This window comes from Xiphias gladius, chromosome 1 (assembly GCF_016859285.1).
Source record: "Xiphias gladius isolate SHS-SW01 ecotype Sanya breed wild chromosome 1, ASM1685928v1, whole genome shotgun sequence".
Classification (NCBI taxonomy): Eukaryota; Metazoa; Chordata; class Actinopteri; order Istiophoriformes; family Xiphiidae; genus Xiphias; species Xiphias gladius.
Window position 1 is genome coordinate 12,646,920 of NC_053400.1, and position 23,356 is coordinate 12,670,275.

The 23,356-nt window shown below is 39.7% G+C and overlaps 2 protein-coding genes across 4 annotated transcripts in view; one reads left to right on the forward strand and one right to left on the reverse strand.

Moving 5' to 3' along the window:
* Positions 1–4,374: 4,374 nt before the first annotated feature.
* serf2 (small EDRK-rich factor 2) lies at positions 4,375–6,244 on the forward strand. 2 transcript variants are annotated; one of them, XM_040141570.1, is made up of 3 exons: positions 4,375–4,546; positions 5,334–5,442; positions 5,811–6,244. In XM_040141570.1, the coding sequence occupies exons 1-3, from the start codon at positions 4,540–4,542 to the stop codon at positions 5,881–5,883; spliced, it is 189 nt and encodes a 62-aa protein (XP_039997504.1). In that variant the 5' UTR covers positions 4,375–4,539; the 3' UTR covers positions 5,884–6,244. The 2 variants fall into 2 exon arrangements, with proteins under 2 accessions (XP_039997504.1, XP_039997577.1); XM_040141643.1 differs by lacking the exon at positions 4,375–4,546 and adding an exon at positions 4,617–4,933.
* A 14,585-nt stretch (positions 6,245–20,829) lies between these two features.
* The window catches only part of sema4bb (sema domain, immunoglobulin domain (Ig), transmembrane domain (TM) and short cytoplasmic domain, (semaphorin) 4Bb), a 53,213-nt gene continuing 50,686 nt past the window's right edge, over positions 20,830–23,356 (reverse strand). For both annotated transcript variants that reach the window (XM_040123988.1, XM_040123978.1), the window contains exons 14-15: positions 22,730–22,821; positions 20,830–22,116 (exon numbers count right to left, since the gene is read on the reverse strand). In XM_040123988.1, the coding sequence (XP_039979922.1) occupies positions 21,344–22,116; positions 22,730–22,821 (865 nt within the window). In that variant the 3' untranslated portion in view covers positions 20,830–21,343. The remainder of the gene's footprint in view (positions 22,117–22,729; positions 22,822–23,356) is intronic.

Genomic DNA, 23,356 nt, shown 5'->3' on the forward strand with positions numbered 1-23,356 from the left:
TGTTAAAGTGTTCACGTTCCAGCACACGTGGCACAAAGAAACCATGGTTGTTTATTCACTTCACTCCTGTTTGCAATTGCTAACATTAAGATCTCAGTGTCCCAATCTGTAACAGGGGGTGGGAAATGACACAATTTTCATGGTATGATCCATAAACTGCTTCAGTCCCAGCATATAAAACTAAACCTTTCCTTTGTGTCTAGAGCAGAAAAGATTTTAAATACGATGAAAGACAATTATGAGGTACTGCAACTAAAAATTTAATAATCTCTATTTCATTTGTGTGCATACACAGAAATAGATGCTCAAAATGTGTCAATGCACATAAGCATACAAGTAAGTATATAAAATGTATATGAATAGCAGATATTCATAATGTCCTGAAAGTCAACAGAGTCTTGAAGGGATTAAGCTACAGAGGTCATTGGTCAAATGATGTGCTGTCTAATTCCTACCTAGTTGTTCATCAGAGGATCGATTGGTTGTAATTTTTTTTAGTGAAATATTTTGCATTTAAGGAGTATATAATTTGAACAATCCAACTCTTAAAAGATGTTCAAAATTGGCTTTCCGGTGGCCGAATGGTTGGGACTCATATCACTTACGGTTTGATTTGGAATCAAGAGGATTCCGGAGGACCTTTGGGCAATGTCATACCCCTCTCTCTCTGCCCTTGTTTCCTGTTTTACTCTAGAGTTTCAACTATCAAATAAGGCAAAAAAAAAAAAAAAAAAAAAAAAAAAAAAATTCTTGAAAAATAAAAGTTAAATTTGTGAAATATTCAAATTGTACATGGTAACATTTTAGCCACACTAGCTGCGTGTCCGTCAGTCCTCCACTTTGAATTTTTGGTCCAGACTGAGATATCTCGATAACTATTGGACTGCCAGGAAGTTTTGTACAGACAATCATGGTCCCCAGAGGATGAAGCCTACTGACTTCATTGATCACTTAACTTTTCATCTAGCACCATCGTCAGGTCAAAGAGATTTTCACTAGTGAAGACATTTTTTTTTTTTTTTTGTGCTCAAATACCGTGTGGCTGCTAGTGATCACCTGCATTTCTTACTCCTGACTGCAGTTTGAGCTGAGTGCTTTCTGTCAGGTCAGACTCACGCAAAATATCCTGTAACTGCAGCCTACATTTAAAATCAATATAGACATAAGCATTTCTGTTCACTGACAGGGTGTTTATGGTGTAATTCAGCCAGTGATGAATGACCATCTGTCACAAGGGCATTTCTAAATTATTGCTCATTATGTTTGAGAAAGCATACACATGATTTTGGCCTCAAGGAAATGAAAAACATGACAAAAAAGGTATTTGGGCTCTACTCTCATCAGTTAAAGAAAGTTTTTAGCTGAACATCGATCAGGAAATAATTTACAGAGACCTGCAGACCAGAACAAACCTACAGAATATAATTAAATTAAATGAAGATCTTATTCTTCACCCAAATTGACTGTTTGCTAAACAATCACAGCAATAGTTTGACGGCTGATTGTATTCAAACAGTAATTTTGTCCTTAAAATACAGTACTCATCTTTCAGCAAGAAACCCAACCCAGTCCTCATCCTCCTCCCAAAGCAGACTTCCACCATTATGGACACATTTTAGGACATATATTCCAAAAGCAATATGCAGAATGTATAGTTGTTATCATCTTGCCAACCATGGACTTAAGTTTCCAGCTCCCCATTAAATCAATTATTTTATAAATGTTTACTTGATTTAAGTAAATATCTCATTTTCAACCAAACCTGTCATGTTTATGACATTGTTTAATCAAATGCAGCTGCAGACAATCATAACTTTCTCTTGAACTGAAACGCGCTGACTTGGAAAACACTCATGATGCAGTTATTAGACTGTGCCATGACCTACAGTGCATTAGGTGTCATGTCCAGCTCTGCTCTCAGGTCATGTTTTCTTTGTTCCATGTTTTCATGGACAATTATTGTGCCGAGTCATACAACGCACCTCAGTCATCCCCTCCTCAAGTCCACCCTGCACTTTCCCCATCTGGGGTTTCCCTGGCTATCTCTACATAGGCCACAGATCAACTGGCCCACTGGAGTTGATCTGTTCATTGTTGTCCATTGACTTGTCCGTCTACTGAGTGTTCCCAGGAGCCATCCTCAGCCCCAGTTCCGCCACCTCTCCTGAACATCGAACTTCTACTGCCTCAGTCGCCTCCTGGCACTCCAGATCCAGAATATCCAGATCTTTCGGAGGTCCCAGCCGGCAACCATGACCTAAGGGAGGTGTTCAGTAAATTTTTCCAAAGTTATCAAGCCTCTGGCTCTGCAGCTCAGACGCCCCAGATCCTGGAGAATTCACCCCACATTCCACGTTGCCCACAACAAACCTGTCAACGAGGTCATGTTTTCTTTGTTACATGTTTTCATGTTGCCTTCCCTGCTTAATTTTGTGTTTCTTACCCTTTTTTTCCTCTCATTTTCAGATCCCCACTTCCTGCTATCATGTGTTTCCCTCCACTGTGATTGTCTGCCCTGCCCGTAATGTGTTGCACCTGTGTCTCATTTTCTCCCCTCTCCTAGTTTATTTAGTCTCTATGCTCTTTTCCCCTCTCTTCCCCAGTTTGTCTTCATTCTCTGTAGCAAGCGTTCCAGCAATTTCCCAATGTTAGTATTCTCCGTGGGACTTTTTTTTTTTTTTTTTAACCTTGCCTTTGCCTAGCCTTCTGGTTTTGTTTGCCTGTTCCTGATTGCCTGCCTGTGTACTAAACCTTTTGCTCAGTAAAGACTCTGAGTTTGTTGGAACCCATTCTGTGTCTGAGATGGCATTTGTGTCCCTGCCTTGTGGTATCAGCGTTATATTCGGCACGTGCAGGTCCAGCTGCATTCAGTATGTTGTCTTCTTCTATTCATAGTTTTAGTGGCTGTGTACAAGTGCAGTTTTAGTCGAACATGACTCAGTCATTTAGCATATTTAACAATCAGATGGTCAATAAAATTGCCCTACCAAAACTGCAAGGAAATGTGTTTTGTTTTTTAAATACTGCTGAACAGAAATAAAACCTACAATTACCATTAAAAAGAGCCCATGATGCACTTAAACCTAGGGCTGTGCAATAATTCAATATTATAAGTGGAATCATGTTGTGATGATGTGACCATATTGTATGATTGTTATACAAAATTCTGTCTGGGGTCACAATACACAGCAGTGGAACACTGTTTATTGCATTGATCATCAATGTACTCTAAAATTATATTTTTAAATAAATAGTAGCTTCTGTGTCTAGAATGGCAGTTATACTCCCTTGTAGTCCAGGTGCATTAATTTCCAAATTTACTTTAGCATAGTCTGCCACCTGCTGGCTCTTTAGTAGTTAGCTTTTACAGGGTCAATTTATCACAGCTGTGAATTGTCGATTGAAGTTACAGTCTATTAGCTCACTAGATCTACATTACAAATTAAAGTAAAATTTGCCAAATGTAAGTCAGCAACTGAAGAGACACCCATAGACATCTACAGGATGTGAGGTGCAATCAAACCGAATGCAAAAGAAAATGTAAGTCCTTTTTTAAAACTGGATACAGAGACTTCTAGCCCCATGTGCATATCCCTATATGTGTCCTCTTGAGCATCCAACAGCATAATATTTTTATTAAAGTCCCCCTCCACTTGCATATGTGTTTTGGGTTATTCTTACTTCTCTTGATGTTTAAGTTTAAGAATGATGTATGCAATGTATAATGAGTCTGACACTGGCAGACTGTTTTCAAATTCCTCCTCTAAAAGTGAACAGTGTCTCTGTGTCTCGGTTTTATCTCGGTGTTTCGATTTGTAATATCACAACTAGTTTGGAAGCCAGTCCTGGTCCAATAGGTAGCTTACACAAGTGTGATGTGGAAACTTGAAGTCTGCCTTGCACATACACTGAGACTTTTAGTGATGTAAGAGACATCTTGTTTCCAAATGAAAAATGAAAAATAATTGCATATTTATTGGTTTTCAATTTTTCCATGAGGCAGGAGGCATAGATGTCATTTTCAGAATTGCAAACGAAGGGATTTAACTTTTTTTTAAATGGAAAAATCATATCAAACACATTATTATTTAAAGCAGAGTATTTTCATATATCCTCAAACATGTCTGGAAGGATTTTTTGATAAAATTGTTTATGCTTGACCTAATAATAATTTTCTTTATTATTTATTTATTTACACTTTTGAGCACATGATTTTCAATTTAATTGATTAGTTTAACACTTTATTTTATTTATGTAAAGCATTTAAATTACATAATCTCCTCTTTGTTATTGTTCTTAAGTAATTAAACGATCTTTATCGTTTATTGTCGACCCGACGAGTGCCTGCCCTGGCGCATGCGCAATAGAACCTGGGAAAACGGAATGTTCTGGTTCTCGTGCGGAAGTCTCGCGCACATTTGGCAACCACAGTGAGGCGCAACCAAAGCAGCAACAGCGACTGGAGCGACGAGAAGGGAGCGAGCGGCCCAGTGGCTGAGCTTATCTGGATTTCGGGCAACAGAAGCGTCGATTACTAAAATGACCAGTGGGTATCGACATATATTTTGACTGTAAGGCATCAATGTACTTTATTCGATTGCATGTCGTCTGTGCTCGTTGCTTCTGCCGCTCGTTAGCCCCGGCCACCGGCCGACCCGGGTTCCGTCTATTTGCTGAAATAGACGGAACGTCATTTCACGGAAGTCACGCTAGTATTGCCCTGGTTAGTAAATAACACTCACACGCCACGGGCTTGTGCTGTGCTGTGTGTCACGCAGCTGTGTTGAACATTTGTCAGCATCGATGGGTCGTGAGTTGTCCAGCTGTTAGTCCGAGCCTCGGCCTACGTCAAAGCCATAGTATGCAGAGACATTACACGATTGTTTGGGTATTAACGCCGCCTGTAGCACGCAAGATGTCAAACTGATGACTGGTAATTATTTTTATTTCTTCAAACCTGGATCTGCCTTCGTTTCTTGTCCTTATTTACCTGGCTGGTGCGACAAACGTTGATGGAAAATGCTCTGCTGCCCCCTGTGCTGTTGTTCTAGGCATGAAGCAGCTCCGGAGCGACTCCCTGCCACGTCGGCTGCTCTCATGTTTTGCACTGGTGTTTATGCTATTGTACAGTCTTACTTAATATAAAAGGACCGTTTGTCATTATACATCATGGCTGGTGGACACTTGCCTCTCACTTATTAATGCCCCCTGCTCTTCTATTAGCACAGTAATAGAGGTGTTTTAAGGGTGTAGCTCACATACCTGGTGTTTTGCTCATTAATGTGCTTAATTTGTTAAGTTATGTCCCCCCCCCCCTTTTGTCTGGCATGCAGGAGGAAACCAACGTGAGCTTGCACGCCAGAAGAATGCCAAAAAGCAGACTGAACACGGTAAAGGGAAGAGGGGCGACGATGGGCTGTCTGCTGCTGCACGAAAGCAGAGGTAAGCAGCAGTCTGCATCAGACTGAAGAAATGGGGACGCACACAAACTTGAGCAATTGATTTTTGCAGTGCTGTAACCAAAGCATGTTTTTGTCAGGACTTAAATGCTTTTTGCACTTAATTTTTTTTTCAAAACTTCCTAATGATACAGTTGTGCAGTAATAGCTGCTGATGTGACCAGTTTTGCAAAAACCCACGTCACAGTACTTTATGGTTTAAAAAAAAAAAAAAAAGCAATGTAATTTATTTTTGCTTGAGAAATTATTCCAGTTAAATAATTACTGCTGTCACTGGTGTGCTTTACACAGGTGTGAGAGACAGTGGAGTCTGCCTTAACAAAGTGTATTCTGTCTTGAAATCTCCTCAAGGGATGCCGAGATAATGCAACAGAAGCAGAAAAAGGCGGATGAAGCTGGGAAAGGAAGCACAAAGTCCAAGTAAAGAATGAAGTTGGAGACTAATTCAACTCAATGTTTCAACAACATCCCATGTTCAGCATTCTTCCTGATATTTATGAGAAAGGATCTGTCATTTTTTTTCTAGACTCACGTATCTAGGATCCCACATTCTTCCCTATTGCAAATGACATTGCTTGTTGGATTCGTTATTTTACTCGGTGAAATTATGTCTGAGCAAGTTAGCGGTTGTCCCAGGTGGGTGCTGCATGCAGAAGAGCATCAGTGGTGTAAGCAGCAGGACAAATATGAACAATTCTTTACACAAAGCATCTACGTAACAGTTGTGTATTTTTGTACAAAAATGTCCCCTTCTGGTTTCAAATAAAGTGTATCTTTTTAGTTCATGCTTACTTGAGTTACTTTGAATGTTGGTTTGTGTAATATTTTCACATGATCTGTATTTTTGCTGTGGGAGCATTGAAAGGCAAATGTTTACTTTTAAATTATATTAGTACATTTTTGTGGCATCTTTTTAAAGGCATCAAATTTAGATGCAATTTACTGAATATTTAATATGCCAGAGGGAACGAGGAGTTGTCAGTAAATCAGCATTTTCACTACTGTTCCTCTATGCACTCTGGTTGATAATTTGTGCTCCATGCTTTGATTAAGTTTTTCAAGGGTAGAATTGTGGTTAAACCCTCAAAAAAATACTTTTGCAAACACTTGCCTGTAAATATTTTCTACAGCAAAAGGTGAATAATTGCAGTAATGAAAGATAATTTGAGAAATGCTGCTGAAACCATTTTACCCTTCCTGTTACACTTCACAAAACATTTCAACCTATAAACGGCATTTGCGGGACAGACAACCTTCATAATGATCTATTGCTTTGTAATGTTTACCACGAAAACTATGAAAATATTATTACAAATCTGTTAACACTGTTCTGGCAAGAATTACTGATCGATCAAAATTTTTCTTGATTATCACACCAGTTTCTATTAAATTAGGTACATTGTCATGGTTCATGGAGATGCACTCAAAAGTCTCACAAAAGATTTCTTAACTGAGAACTAGCCAACGACTTTTCTGTGTTTTGTTCTATATCTTAAAGAACAGTCTGTGAAATTAGGCAAAGCAATGCAATCTCTCCCAGCCTTTCTGTCACAAGGTGCTACAGTGGCATGAACAAGTCTGGGCACCCCTGGTCAAAATTTCAGTCGCTGTGAATAGTTAAGTGGGTGGAAGATTAACTGATCTCCAAAAGGCATAAGGTTAAAGGTGAAACCTTTTCAACATTTTTTAGCAAGATTAGTGTATTATTTTTGTTTTGTACAAGTTTAGAGTGAAAAAAAGGAAAGGAGAACCATACAAACGTTTTGGCACCCCAAGAGATTTGAGCTGTCAGATAACTTCTACCAAGGTCTCAGACCTTAATTAGATTTTTAGGGCTATGGCTTGTTCACAGTCATCATTAGGAAAAGTCAGGTGATGCACATTTCAAAGCTTTATATATACTCTGACTCCTCAAACCTTGTCCCAACAATCAGCAGCCATGGGCTCCTCTAAGCAGCTGTCTAGCACTCTGAATATTAAAATAATTGATGATGCCCACAAAGCAGGAGAAGGCTTTAAGAAGATAGTGAAGCATTTTCAGGTAGCTCTGTTCGTAATGTAACTAAGAACGGCAGTCAACAGGTACAGTGGAGGTCAAGTTGAGGTCTGGAAGACCAAGAAAACCTTCCGAGACAACTGCTCGTAGGATTGCTAGAGAGGCAGATTAAAACCCCTGCGTGACTGCAAAATACCTTCACAAAGCAGGTAAATGTTTCCATAATGCGATGAATGCTGTAACCATCACCAGGCGCAGTGACTTCCTGGAGTTTACAAGGCATAACTTTCGTATACAAAAAACCCCCCACAACATTTCTATTTGTGTACGGATTAAAGAAACAAAGTAATGTCTGACTTGATTCATCACTGATCTTTATAAGTGCTGGCAGGTGTATTTTTGAATTTTGATGAGAACAAGGCTAGCTGTTTCTTTCTGTTTCCAGTCATTATGCTAAGCTAAGCTAATCGCCTCCTAATTAGCTCCCTTATCCCAACTATCGTACTCCTAGCTTCATTAGCAATCTTCTCATCATTTTCAAACGATTCCTTTTAGAAAATGTTATCTGCAAACCTTGTGCGCCAGGTTTCATGGTCAGGGAAGGAATAGTTTGATATTTTGGTAACTACACTTACAGTACTATCTTTCTGACTTAGAAAGATAGAGCAGAACGATACCACTCTCATGTCTGTCTGTTAAATATGAAGCTGTTGTCAGCAGCTGGTTAGCTTAGCTTAGCACGAAGACCCAAAACAGGAGAAATCAGGAGGAAAGAGCTAAGTTTTTCCATACTGCTAATTCGTTCATATTCTGCTAATTTGTTCATTCATTTCATCTCCATTATGTAAATACTGACCGAATGAAACCCTCTTTAGACAACACACATCACCAATTTAGTGCACATCACCAATTTATCCAAATATACGTACCAATATTGCATCAGGTCATCTTTTACTCGCTTAACTATTAACGCAGTTGCAGAAATTTAGACCAGGGGCGCCCAAACTCGTCATGCCACTATATCAACATGATGAAGTTACAGCGTAAATAGTGGTTGTATCTGTGAAACGGATACGGTACAGTATGCTCATAGAGCATGGCCTCCTTCCATAAATAGGCTTTTTTTAGGCTCTGCAATACACGCATCCCAGAAAAATACAGTAGGACATTTTGGGCACAGCACTAGCTACATAAATTCATGCCATACTCCTTCAGCAACACACCATTTGTGTATTTTGTGCTGCCTTCAAGGACTCTGAAATTCATTTTTGACAAATGGCATAAAAGTGCATTTAGAATTACATTCAACAGTATTCCCTAAATGATTACATATGGATATTAATAGTACAGAATAACTCTCCATAGATGCCCTGATTTCCATTAATACAAGAAATAACACCCTGCCCACATAACTTGTGGTTAGGGAAAGGGTACATCTGTGTTCTTCTTCTGCTATATCTGTGTTGTGTAACACTGGACTCTGCCAGATTTACTGTTTTTAAACCAAGTATGCCAGCAGGCAGTGACAAAATAGGGCTGTAACATACTGACCACTAGGTGGAAGCACACACCATGGTAGTTTTTTAAAATCGTATTCTTAATGCTGAGCATTGGATTTATTCAGAATGATAATGCAGAGAAGTTGTGATTTGTGTATTTTGTGCTGCAAGAGTCCTTGAAAGCAGCAGAAAATTTGCCTGATGTAGTATGTGCTCTCTTTTCAAATAACATACAGTATGAAGAGTCAGTTTGAAGGCTTTGGATGAATATTTTATTCTACTGAAATGAAGCAAACAGACATACTTCTATCTCTGCGAGGACACTCATTAATATAATGTATTCCCTAGCGTCTTACCCTAATCTTAACCATCACAGCTAAATGCCTAACCCCAACCCTTACCCTAACCCTGACCTTGCTCTAATTGTAACCTGAACACTAAAACCAAGGCTTAACCCTCAAACAGCTCTTAGAAGGTGTGAGGACTGGCCAAAATGTCCTCACTTTCCGAAAATGTCCTCACTCCAATGGACTAAAACTCTAACTGGTCCTCACAATGTTTAGCCGTATAAGTACACAGACACACACACACACACACACACACACACACACACACACACACACACACACACACACACACACACACACACACACACACACACAGAGCTCAAGCACTGCTGTTGCTGAACCTTTGTATTATGACTGTCAGCCACCAGCATGAGCACAAAATGCATATTGCTGATATTTTATGGTGTTCATTGAGCCAGTAAGCTACAGCTCAGCCTATTTATAGTCAATAAGCTGTGTGTCTACTTACTGATATCCAGTGAGTTTCTGTCCTCAGCTTACAGGGCGTATAATTAAGTCACCAGTTTAGCTTTCTTCCATCTTAGATAGCAGGAGCGTAGCTGAAGACCTGAATAGTGATGAGAAATAAATGCAGAATCAGCAGGTTACTTAAATTCAAGAAAATTCAAACCTTATCCGTTATCATCCATGATACAATGTTCAGCTTTTGGTAGATCTCACTTAAATTCAGGCATAAGGCCCAACAGACTGACTTGTCTGTGGGTTCTGGCAAATTTTCTTAATACAGACCAAGAGAGGGGCTCAGTGGTGACGAGAGACTCAGAATGCAGAGAATAGACCAAGTCAGCTCATCTAATTAAATTCATACAAGAAGCTTCATCTCTTTATGCTCCCTCTGCTGAATTTGTTGCGATATGCAAGCACTGGAAAAAATGCATTGTTGCAGCAGAGCTGTCATTGAAAGGAGAGCGCTTCATTTATGCTACTTACAATGTTGAATAGTCCAGTGTCAAAGTACAAATTAGGGAGAAGATGGACATAATGCTCTTGAGCTGCATGGATTTACATATGTTAAATATGGTCTAAAATTACCCATAACAAAAGACGAGTGTAGTCAAGCTTTATTTATGCACTTGCACAGTAATCCAGCCAGCTTCCGCTATGCACTGTCTGTAGGTAATGACAAAATATACACTCACTGAGCACTTTATTAGGAACACCATACTAATACTGGGTAGGGCCTTCCTTTGCTCTGAAAACAGCCTCAGTTCTTCGTGGCATGGATTTCACAAGATGTTGGAAAATTTGCCTTAGAGATTCTGGTCCATGTTGACATGATTCCATCACATAATTTCTGCAAATTTGCCAGCGGCACATTCATGCTACCAATCTCCTGTTCTAGCACATCCCAAGGGGTTCTACTGGATTAAGATCTGGTGACTGGGTAATAGTACACTGAAGTTCACTGAACTCATTGTCATGTTCATGGAACCAGTTCTGTGACATGGTGTAATATCATGCTAGAAGTAGCCATTAGAAGAAAATTGTGGTAAATCTTGGCCAGTAAGGGAAGAACATACTCAGTGACAATGCTCAGATAGGCTGCTGCGTTCAAACCATGATTGACTGGTATTGAGGGGCCAAAAGTGTTCCAAGAAAATCATTCCCCACAAAATGACACCACTACCAGCCTGGACAGTTGACACAAGGCAGGTTGTGTTTCTGAATTCTGACCCTACCATCTGCAGCGTCAGCAGAAAACCCGATTCATCAGACCAGGCTACCTTTTCTACAGTCCTCAACTGTCCAGTTCTGGTGAGCCTGTGTCCACTGCAGCCTCAGATTTCTGTTCTTGGCTGACAGGAGTGGAACCCGACGTGGTCTTCTGCTGTTGTAGCCCATCTGCCTCAAGGCTGGATGTGTTGTGCATTCTGAGAAGCCTTTCTGCTCACCACAGTTTTAAACAGCTGCCTTAGCCTCTCTGTCAGCTGCAACCGGTGTGGCCATTCTCCTCTGACCTCTCTCATCAACAAGGTGTTTCCGTCTGCAGAACAGCCGCTCACTGGATGTCTGTTGTTTTTTGCCCCATTCTGACTAAACTCTAGAGGCTGTTGTGCATGAAAATCCAAAGAGATCAGCAGTTTCAGAATTACTCACACCAGCCCTGCTGGCACCAACAATCATGCCAGGGTCAAAGTCAGTGAGATCACATTTTTCCCCATTCTGATGTTTTATGTGAACATTAACTGAAGCTCCTGACGTGTAGCTGCATGATTTTATGTGTCGCACTGCTGCCAAATGATTGGCTGACTTGATAATTGCATGAATAAGCAAGTGTACAGGTGTTCTTAATAAAGTGCCTGGTGAATTAAGCTTTCAAGGTCTATTCCTAATGACCGAGTGAAATTTGAAGGAAAAGAACACAAATCAACAAAAAAGTAGGTTCAAAGAAGCGACAGAAAAGGCCAGATGGGACATACAGAATGCTTAATGGTAAGTGGTTTAGTCAAGTCCTATCCATACACTGCACTTAAAAATGCTCAATAACATTAAATCTGTATGAGGGATCAGCAGCTATACACTACATTCACAGGTGAGATGTCCCACTGGCTGGCTTTCAACACTCCTGCTTTGCTTTTTTGGCGGAAGTCTAACTCTGAGAGAAACAAACAGGACTCAGAGCTCAGTAGGGCAGAGACTATAGATTTAAACTCACGGCATTATTGTCATGGGTTTAAATCTATAGTCTTGGATGTTTGTCGCTTGTCAGTATCCCATTTTATCCCATCTCAATTAAGCTGTATATTGAAATATCTAATAATGCCAAAAATGCATGCAAATAATGTGAGACTCCCCTGCTTGCCAGCCACATATAACATTCCCTTGAGAAGAAGTGTATAGAGGATTCTCCTTTAAAGAAAAATGTGATCATCACATTCATCATTTGGTTGACAAATATAGCCACATGCAGGAATGCCTCCTGTTTCAGTATTTTGAGGGTGAAGGCAGAACAGTATTTCAATAGAACTTTAAACAATAACACTTTTGCAGCCACCTAGATAATTGCTGCACAATGAGTGATGGTTTCATAAAACATGTAACAAGTTTATATTCACAGTGTGGGCACAGTGCCTTAACACAGTAACTATGTCTTCCTACTTATGATTCTATAAGTAATGATGGGGCAGGAGGAACATACATTAACTATCATTTCTCCTCAGGTATGTCTCATGCTGCCGCCTTGTGACTCAGCTTCACTCAATATTAATGAAATTTGAATTGTCTTTAAATATTTAATAATACACTTGTAATTTTAATACCACAGCATTATATAATTATATACTGATATTAAAAGTTTAATAGATATGACTGTACTGACCTAAACATATTAACGTTGCAGAGAAAATGTACTTTTCCTGCTCTTCTTCACTGTTTTTTCAAGGGTCTTATGCATGACCGCTGCTTATGATGGTAATTCAGAGACTTAAGCTCATTTTACTGCTCTGGTATTACTATCTCTCTGAACTAGAGAGTCAGTTGAGCTTGTGGACAGTAAATGCAAAAATTCAAGCGTGTTTGTTTAGAAGCATGCAGGAGAATCTGTGCATTCTCACATGTACATTATGGTTCCTGTGTGTATTTGTCCACATGAAATGTCATTGAACACTGATCTTGAGTGAGCAAAATTATTGGCCTCTCATTGGCTGAGAGATGTTGGGAAATTAATAAAAGATGAAAATACAATGCAGGAACACAGTTTACACACAGGACATTTTCAACAGTTACGAGTGAAAAAAAAGCTTTACTTATCAGAATCAAAAGCACTTTAAAGGAATAGTTCGACATTTTGTGCCATTTTATTTCTTGGCCTCCACTGAACCTGGAGACTGCAGGAAGTTGCTGCTCCAGCACGTAAACCCCCTGTGAGCTTAAAGGGTGCTGGTGGGTGTATTTTGTTACCTTAGAACAGAGCCAGGCTAACTTTGTCCACTTTCCAGTCTTTGTGCCAAGCTAAGCTAACAGCCTGCTGGCTGTAGCTTCATATTCATCGTACAGCCATGAGAGGTGAATCAAGGATAAGTGAATGAGAACATTTCCCAAACTACCAAACTATACCTCTAATTTGCCAAATATAAAAAAAGCACAGAGGAAAGAGGACTTTGAACCATGCTCTCACATTTTCAGATTGATATACAAGCACAAGCTTGTGTCTAATTGCTTGTGCTTAAGACACAAGTCTGTGCACGTTGTGGAAACAATTTCCCCACTGGGACAATAAAGACTCTACACTGTAAACCCTCAAATTCCTCTTTAGTGTTTCCACAGAGTCAGTGTCCCATTCACTGCAATCAAGGCCGAACCCAACTGAATAGGACAAAAGGCAAAATTTGCAATTTCTATTTCTGAATCAGTTTAAAGAGGAGATGTTTTGGGTTCTTACCAGATGAGTTAAAATCATTATCCATTCAACAATATAAACTATTATGTGAACATCCAGTTTTGAAGAGAGATGGGATGGTGTGTGACCTGAAAAGTTGGGTCTGGACTGATTTCCTTTCATTGACTGTGAAAAGTAAATCTGCTATTTAATTTCACCATCAACGAAGCATTGCCATGAAATATGCAATGCAATCACAGCTGAAATGCAGGCTGTGTAATTGTTTTCAAGGCTGCGGCAAACAAAAGGCACTTTTCACAGCACAGCTATTTTGTTGATAATGAATAGCAATTATCATCTTTGCTCTTCTTCAATTGGTGAGTGACAGCAGATGAAAGGCTGATGTTGAAAGTAAACGGGATCTGTCACAGGGCATCAAAAAAGAGGGAATGCACTGAGGTTCAGTGCGATTAGGAAAAAGAGAGAGAAAGACAATGGCACAAAGTGCCAGAAAAAAGATAAGACTGGACAGGCTTCCTTTGTTTTTATTAACCCTGAGTCACTCTGAGGAACAGTGCTGGATGAGAGTCCTCTGCACAGTCACAGTCAGCAATGGGTTTTTATTTATTCACAGTGCACTTTCCTGTATGTGCAGAATTTCCTGCAGAATATTTTGTAGGTGTTGAGGTTGATCTTGGGTCTGAGGCTCGGCAGAATACTGACTGGGGTCAGTTTTGGTATGTCAATGAAAATGTGCTCCTTTATTTGTGCATTAAGTTGATTGAACTGTAATTACATATCTTGATGCAAATACAAAAACAGACCCTTTTTGTTGCATGCAGCAGCCTCAGTGGACCTGCTTTGCATGGTCATTTCATTATTTCTCAGGCTTGATTTGCTTCTTCAATAGTTGTAAATTGACCACCAGGGTGGAAATTGATGTTGATGTACGATTTGACAGTGTTATGTGAAACAAGGGTATCGGTTTAGGGTTTACAATTGTAACTTTACTTTTCTGTAAACTTAGTGTGATCAGCTTGACTTCGTTTTGTACTTTTTGATTAATGGCTCAGTCACAAAGCAGTTGGGTATAAATCCATATCTGTTTGTCTACCTGTGTGCATTAGTATTATTCTTGGCTGGTCTTTGAACCTTGTTCAAGTTAATCCAAACTGATACTAACCCCTGGAAAGGCCTTTAATATCCGAAATATTCTCAATGAAACGCTAAATTTATTGTCCATCTGCTGCATTCAAATATATTGAAGATCATTTTAGAATTACATTTACAAGATACCACTTTTATCACAGCAATTGTATGCTGAGCAAGAAGAATGTCATATACAGCGCCTGTGCTCATGCAATACATGTACTATGACGTCCTCAGACTTGTGAGATCCAAGTTAAATTTGGGCAAAACTAAAGCCTTTCACTACACGTTGTACTGAGTATAACTGTGTATTTGACAAATAAATTTTAATTTGAAATTATCTTAGTTCACAGTTTATAGGCACAGCCAAGCGTTAGGCTGCATACGTGCCTGTAAATGTCTGAACATGACCATGTTGTTGTGTTATTTTACAAATGTGACAAAATTGTATTGTGTGGACTATTGTTTGGACCGCATTTGAGCATGTTAAGTTTTGGTTTTTTTTATAATCGTACAGTTATATTTAGGTCAACTAACTAACTATATATATATATATATATATATATACATGTACACATGCAGTTTTTACTTTCACCTTTTCTCTTTAAAATCTGTGTTTCCATGCCAGTAAAATCAAATCATATAGTTTGTTAGTGAATGCAGCAAACAAAATGGGAAAAAGAATATTGTCAAACTAATGAAAAATCATTAATAAATGTAAGAAAATATAAGGGTCCTAAAATAGATCCTGTGGTACACCACATAACATGACGTATTGAAGGCCAACCATTTGTTCTCACATATAGAGTGGCTCCCTTTCACTCATATAGCTAGTTAACCAATTTAGTGTTTTCCATAAATCCCTAATCTGTTTGACTGTCATACAAATTCTAGCTCTTTGTTAAGATCTCAAATGTAGCCCCCAGATACCGTATCACTCTGTTGGACTAGGTATACTCGCATATTGCTGCTCCATGACACGGCATGAGAGCCTAATCAGTTGCATTTGACTGCATTTTTAGATATCTGGGAATGAAGAAAAATAAACCTGGTTTTGATATTCTCAGAAAACTAGAATAAAATATATTCCAGTGAGAGTCTGGTTGTTGTTTATGACGCCAGATGGTCAAAATTTTCGTTCAGAAACTGCACTTACTCTGATTTCTTTTAAGCACTTTGCCATTGCCTGCAGATGATTAAATGGTCAAATAACATCTGTCGTTACACAATGACAGATGATACATTTTTCCCTCTCTCTGAAGAGACCATCTGTAATGTGGTCTTATTATAATAAATATAGTATTGTGGATGATCCAAACAGGCTGGATGTTTGCAGATGTCTTGTGCGATGGTCAGAGATATGCCGTACAGAAGTGTCAGAGCATGTGGGGAGTTGCTTAATATTTGCAGCTGCTAAGGACGAGAATAGACGAGAAAACCAGTATACATTTGTTTAAAGGATACCTGGAAGAATTCAGTTGAGGATGTATTGTACATCCTCATATATGTTGATGACTCTTAATGCTGGGCTGACAGAATAACCGCAAAGGCCTTCAGACGACCATCTTCAGTAGCCTCAGTGTAACTGAGTGTAACACTGGAACCGCAGAGGGAGAAAAACAGTTAGAGAAAAAGTGAGAAAGGGGTGATGTCGTCAGTTTGATGAGCATGTGCTGAGTTCAAAGTCACAGCAGACTGACAAACTGCCAAGAAAGCAGATACCAGTCTTCATCTGTGAGGTAACATGGTCAAACAGAGCAGCACTGTGTCATAATTTCTCTGTCCCTACTGAGTAAACATCATTCAGTACTGGGTGGCAGCAATACACAGTGTCAAAAAAAACAGACAAACACTTGATTCACAAAGCTGATGTTTCTGACAGGGCTGCACTCTGAAACTGTGTCTCCATGACCAGTGTGCAGTACAATTAGTACTGTAACTGCCCTTTGCTCATAGCCATCATTTTCCCTGTTGTGAGAAGGAGCCTCTCTCTTTAACTGACCAATAAGAGCTTTAATTTTTAGTGCGGTGCTAAAATAGAGACTGGTTGTGTTTAAGAAAAGAACATATGAATTGTGAGTGGGATGAAAGTCGAAGAACACACTAGTAAATGAGCAAAAGTTTTAAATGACTTACACATGCATGTGTCAAAACATGTATTTTATTCATTTATCTTAAAAAATTAAAATAAAGTGCTTTTTATGTACAATATAATAAAAACAACAGTCACAATCTCAATGATACAAAAAATACAGTTCACAATGTTATTTGTACACAACAAATAAAAAAAAGAAATCATGCAGGCAAGACCACATTTGTCTAATAGTTATTCAGTCAACTAAGCTTATGGTGTTCAGTATGCTGAGGCAAAGCTGTTGCTGTGTCTCATGGCTGAGGCGATACGGAGGATTTGGAGCTGTGTTTGCATCTTACTGCAGTACTACATCGTGCAGCACAAATGATTAATTACTTCCGTTGTGCTGTTTCTTTGTTGTATGAACGTTTAAACAAAATCCTGAAAAGATGTCGCAAGGGATGGCCTACTTAAGCTATTTTAGGAAAATAGACTGCTGTAAATATGAACTAGTTGTCTACATTCATGTCCAGTACATTATTTTGCATTACTGAGGAGCCACTCAAAATGAAGCATCAATCACCATGGGATTATTTGCTTTTTAATGAAAAGCATGTCATTCATAAATAAGCACAACTTTTACGACACAGTATTTACCATTTTGGCATTATTGACTATTAAGGTCAAATGGTATTGTAACTTTAGCTTTACTATATGAGATCAGGAAGTAATATTATTGTTAAATACTGAACTGTTCAGAGAAGTTTTTCCTATGTGCACAGCATCACTTTTGACACAAGCAAAGACAGAATGGTACAAGATTTTGAGCAGCTCCAAGGTAGAGTTAACGTTGGCTTGGGTGAATCTGTAAATCTATACTTGACCCGTGTTGTGTTCTGGAGTTAAGTGTGCCCACGAAGGGCTACAATCATGCCATTCACCACGTTTCTGTTGGTGAGGTCACTATGGGTTGGTCTACAATGTGGCACATGGCTAAAGGCAGAACTATGTGATGTCCAAAGGCATTCTGAAAATATGTTGTGAGGTTTTCCATCAAGCATATCAAAGTAGGCTAGGTAAGCCCATGGAGTAAAGTCTCCATGGGCTTAGACATTCTTAGTCTCACACATTTGATACTGTGGTTAATTTAGATCAGTCCCAGTTTACGAGTACGCAAATAAAATTAAAGGAATAGTGAGGAAATTTTCGAGGATTGGTACGAGGCTCATGTCTGTATGTTAAATATGTAGATGGAGCCAGCAAATTTTGTTATATTTTGACAGAGTGCGGCTAGCTGTTTCCCTGTTTCCAGTCTTCGTGCTAAACAAACCGGCTGCTGGCTGTAGCTTTATATTTAACATACACACGAGTCTCGTATCAATCTTCTCATCTAACTCCCAACAATACGGTGATTAAGCCTATTTCCAACCATATCAAACTACTGCTTTAATTTAGTATAAACACGAAAATAAAAACGGACACTATTCCTACTTTGGTTTGCACTAATCTCGCGTCTGTAGACTACCGACCAGCAGCTGGGTAATCTACTTTAGCACAAAGACTTGAAACAGGGGGAAACGGCAACCTGGCTATGTCCAATGGTGATAAAATCCACAATCCAACCAGCACTAATGAAAACGTTGTATCTTGGGGTTTTTTTAATGTTTTTTTTTGGTTTGTTTTTTTTTTTGTTTTTTTTTACTCCGTACAAAAACTTTTTACAGGGAATTATATGCCAGACTGTCTTTGTGCTAAAATAAGATAAAGGGCTGCTAGCTATAGTTCACACTTTCAATTTTATCCATATTATTAGTATATTATCTAAATTACTCCATATTTTCCTAAAGTATCAAACTATTCCTTTAATTCAGTATGACATGTGAATAAAAACAGATGTCTGCTTTGATGTGCTTGATAAAAACCAGTCCAGGCGCTGAATAAACAGCTTGGTGAGAAATGTGCTGCATTCTTTGCAAGAGTTGAAATGTACGCCGAAGTAGGCAGTAAAGCATAATGAAAAAAAAAATATCAGCAGTGTTCACTCTCTAGTTTCAAGACTATCTCTACAACACTTCTTGCACAAAGTCCCTTAAAAACACACAATATTACGCACAGATACTGTATATACACAACAAAAACTTAAGAAAAAAGGAAACACTGACCACTGTTGCGCAGTATGCTGTGCAATTACTTTGTCAACTAGTAGCAGTTACTTAGCATTTCGTCATCTGCTCAGTGTTCAAAATAGCAAAACGTTTATTCTGTGCGATACTGGAATATATACTGTAGGCTTACTTGATCAATACAGGGAAGTGGTGATGTATTCTAAGACATGTGGTGCCATGTTGTCCCTATGGCCGTGTAAATGTCTCCTGTCTCTCATTCAGATTTACACAACACAATCAGCTTCCTACATCTTTGGAAAATTCTGCTTGATAAGTCTCAAAAGTCTAAGCAACGTGGGTGCAAGAGTGTTTGTAATTTCTGCACTGGTCCCTGTAATAACTGATTTCTAAAAATCATTTTCCTTAGGGAGCCACTCTTTCTGTCTCTCAGTAGTTGCATTTCTTAGAATATGCTCCCAATTTTACTGAAATGTGCAAACCTGTAAGAATTCAACACCCTGATTACTTGTGCTTTCACATTAACAATGTATTGGCATCGGACTGTAGTGGATGCCGTGTTTAAGAAATGTAACCTGGTGGGTTGAGGGTTATATTCAGTTAATACAGTGCTCTCTGTGCATCTACATCACTAAACAATGCAGCTGCAGTCTGCAAAAGAGACCACTTAATATTATCTCTCCACTACAGCAATTTTGAGTGGGCTTATTAGCACTTAACCAAAAAGGTTTTATTGTGAGTGTTCGTTGCACCTGTATGTTTCTGTGCAAACACTAAGAAGGCAGATAACTCCTTCAAGGGTAGCTGAAGGAAAACTGGGATATTCCCTCACCTGACAACCACAGGGCAAGTAATCTCCGCGCCATATCCTTTGGCCCCAGTTCTGATTTTACATGAAAGTCAATTATTTTTCTCTACACAGTTTCGAAAAGTGTTTTTCATAAGCTAACAGTCTTGAAAAAGTTCCACTTGCACTTCACATTTCACACATATTATTAGTGCCACTTTACGTTCGTGAAACCCACCTCTGGTTCCATCACCATGTGCTCTTTGCCAGTGATCGATGCTAACACAATGCATGAGATGGGAGTGGTCATAACAGAATGGCACTATTGCATTTAGATAAGACAATCAAGATATTTTTGTTATTTGGCACAGTGCACGTGATGATTTTGGTGCTGCCCTGAATATGGTAGACGTGTGGATGCCCCCCCCCCTCTTTTTTTCTTGGCTCTTCTTGGCTCTCTAATGTCAGGTCTCTCTTCCATATTCGTCTTAAAAACAGGATATCTGTGTCTCAGGTCACTTTATTAACTCATCCTGGTACCTGCAGGTCAATACTGAAGAACAGGGCCATCTCAGATGAGCAGAGATGTAGAGCGACAGGTTGCCTAAATGTTCCATGGTGCAGTTTTGTGTGAATGAAACAGACCTTCTCTGAACAACAACATACATTCAGGAGGTAAACACCAGTATTTAGGCCCTGGAGCGTAATTTCTGATCACATTTTCAGATCATCTTTCTTAAAGTCCTTTCCACCGTTGTTCCGACAGGTTTAAGAGGGCTTTCTTTAACCAAGGTGTGGTGTTCTCCCCCGGTCTGCCTTACCTTTCATTGCCTTTATCCTCATACAGTCATGACATTTATTCAGCAAGAGGGAACAAATGTGCTTCTGACTTGCTTCCATAGTGTGTGGATCATAATGAATACGTATTATATTCTCCTAAACCTGAACTCTTGGCCTCAATGTGACTGTAACTTGGTTCTAGTGTGCATAATAGCATGTATGGCAGCCATGTGCAGGGTTACACATACTCAAATAGGGCTGGACAACATATCAATATTTATAATTTATTGTCTATTGTTTTTATTATGTCATGTAAAGAACATCAACTAGACAATTTAATGTTGGATCTTGCATAATTTAAGAGATACTGTGATGAATATTGACACAGGAGGAAGGTCTTCTGTTTATTGTTTTATTTTTTCTTCCCCCATATTGCCCAGCCCTATACTCACACACGTACGTTGTTAGTGGCCATGAGAATGACTCAATGACTTAAAGACTGTGTTATTATGACTATTCTTAGCAGCTGCCATGGTTCGTGATCCTGGTTGAAACCAGATTATTGTGCTGCTTCCTCTACCAGCCCCATGCAGCACACCGGACCAACCTCAGGCTTTGGAGTGGAAATGGTTAAATGAAATGACCTCCGCACATGATCACAGAAGAGAGATGACTAAAATAACAGATGCGCTGTGATTTAGGAGGATGTCAGCATCTCCTCTCCTTTGCTCAGTGGCCTGTATGATTTCATGGAGATACAGGGTGGCATCTTTTAGCGTATACTGTGCCCTCATACAATAGAGTCTTTGATCTCCGAGCCTAGCCTCACTCTGGGCCGAGGGCAGGTTGGGGAGTATTCCACGTGGCTCTCCTTCAGGTTAAGTGGCCGCCTGTCGGAAGACTCGGAGAAGCTCTTGCTGTTGTCTGGCGAGGACTCGTGCGTGGGTGTGCTGCAGATGTAGTTGTCATTTAACGTCTGGTAGCCCTTGTGATCTGAAGTGGAAACAGGGATGGTGTTGCCGTTGAGGGGTAAGCTCTCCGCTGGCTTTCCCACTATCCTCGGCTTCTTCTGCTGCATGTTAGGACACTCGCCCTGCTTCAGCATGGACTTCATATGATCGCGGTTCCTGTAGATTACGAACAAGGAGAACACCACGAGGGAGAACGCCAGCAGGGCGCACACCACAATCAGTTCGTTCCAATACGTCTTCGTGTGGACTTGCTCAGAGCGAGACTCGCCGGGCAGGATGATGGTCTCCTCTCGCTTAATGTGTGGTGTGCGCGAGTGACCGATCATAGTGGTGCTCTCCTGGTGGGGCTCCGCTCTCACGCAGTAGTTGGCCAACAGCTGGCGGAAACCCTCCTCCTCTGACCAGCACTCGTAGGTCTCCATTCTGTCAGGCTGAGCCACCACGACCAGGTTTCCCTCGGGAGTAGCGTAGAGGAACTGGCTGGCGCTGTCACTGTAACGCCATCTCCTGTGTGCCAGGTTGGACCGCAGCTTGCAGGGCAGGACTCTGAACGTGTTGGCTGGGATTGTAATGAACTGGCAATGGGAGCCACCTATAAAAAAGGAAAATTGTTGCTTCAACACACTGAAATATCCAATTAAAGCAACATTGTACTTTAAGCATAATTTAAAGGAATAGTTCAATATTATGAGAAGGCTGGTACCAGTCTCACGTCTATCCATTTAGTATGAAGCTAGAACCACAAGACTGTTAGCTTAGCATAAAGACGGGGACCAGGGGGAAAACTGCTAGCCAGTCTCTGTCCAACAGTAACAAAATCATCCTACCAGCACCTCCGGTTCCAATCTTTATGCTCCTGGCTGCAGCTTGGTAGATAACAGACACATATGAGAGTGATCTTGACTTTCATATCTACTGTAATTCTTGGTAAGAAAGCGAATACGCAGATTTCCTAAATTGCTGAAGTATTCCATTAAAGATTTGGTTGATAAGTCATTTGTAAGAGTGGTTTCTCGATATCGCTGCATATTGTACAATCACGTTTAAACTCTACATGAATGAGTAACAGTATTGAGTAGCGTCCCCTTGCCATCATATAAATCAGCAACAATATCTGACAGCTTTCTGTGCCTGTTGGTGTGGCATCGATGAGGTGACGAACAACACTTTGTTTAAAGACCACTGCACGAAGAGAACACACTCACGAGAAGCTGCTGGTCTGGTGGATCTGGTGGTGGGAAAGGTCTTGTTACAAATCGCTGATGTATCGGCCTCCTCCACATCCTGCTGCCAGTGGCTGAGCCAGAGCGTACCAAACAAAACAACAAGGTGAGAGTTAGCAGCTGCGATAACAGGAACCTTGTATGGGTGCACTCATTTTACTCTCTCAAAGTCTGTTATAATGAGAATAGCTTCCTCAGTACGACTAAGAGAACAGTCTCTGCTACTTGTTCAAGCACATGACTATGAGCACTGCATGTTTACTTTATGTGTTTGTTTGGGTGCATGTTCACAGCAAAGACGTTAATTTCGCAATGAATTCACAATGACTTTTTTCATTGTATAGGTACAGTATTTGTGCTTATGTAGTTCCCCTCTATAATTGAAATTAATGTATACACTGTAAATACACTATAACTGTAAATGTACATAATAATTTTACATTTAATTTTCTTTTTTTATTTACTAGTCTAGTGGTTCTAAAATGGTGCTTTTTGAAAAAACAAAGGAATGTATAACATAGAAAATAAAAAATTAAATCTATTCCTAATGAAAAAAAACCCAAAAAACACCGCCACACTGACTGTGAGCTGAGGTAGATTAACAAATTA

Excerpts from the sequence above, each read along its gene's own strand:
- serf2 (XM_040141570.1), top strand. Across the intron at positions 5,443-5,810 it reads GCTGCTGCACGAAAGCAGAG|GGATGCCGAGATAATGCAAC; the intron begins GTAAGCAGCAGT and ends AATCTCCTCAAG.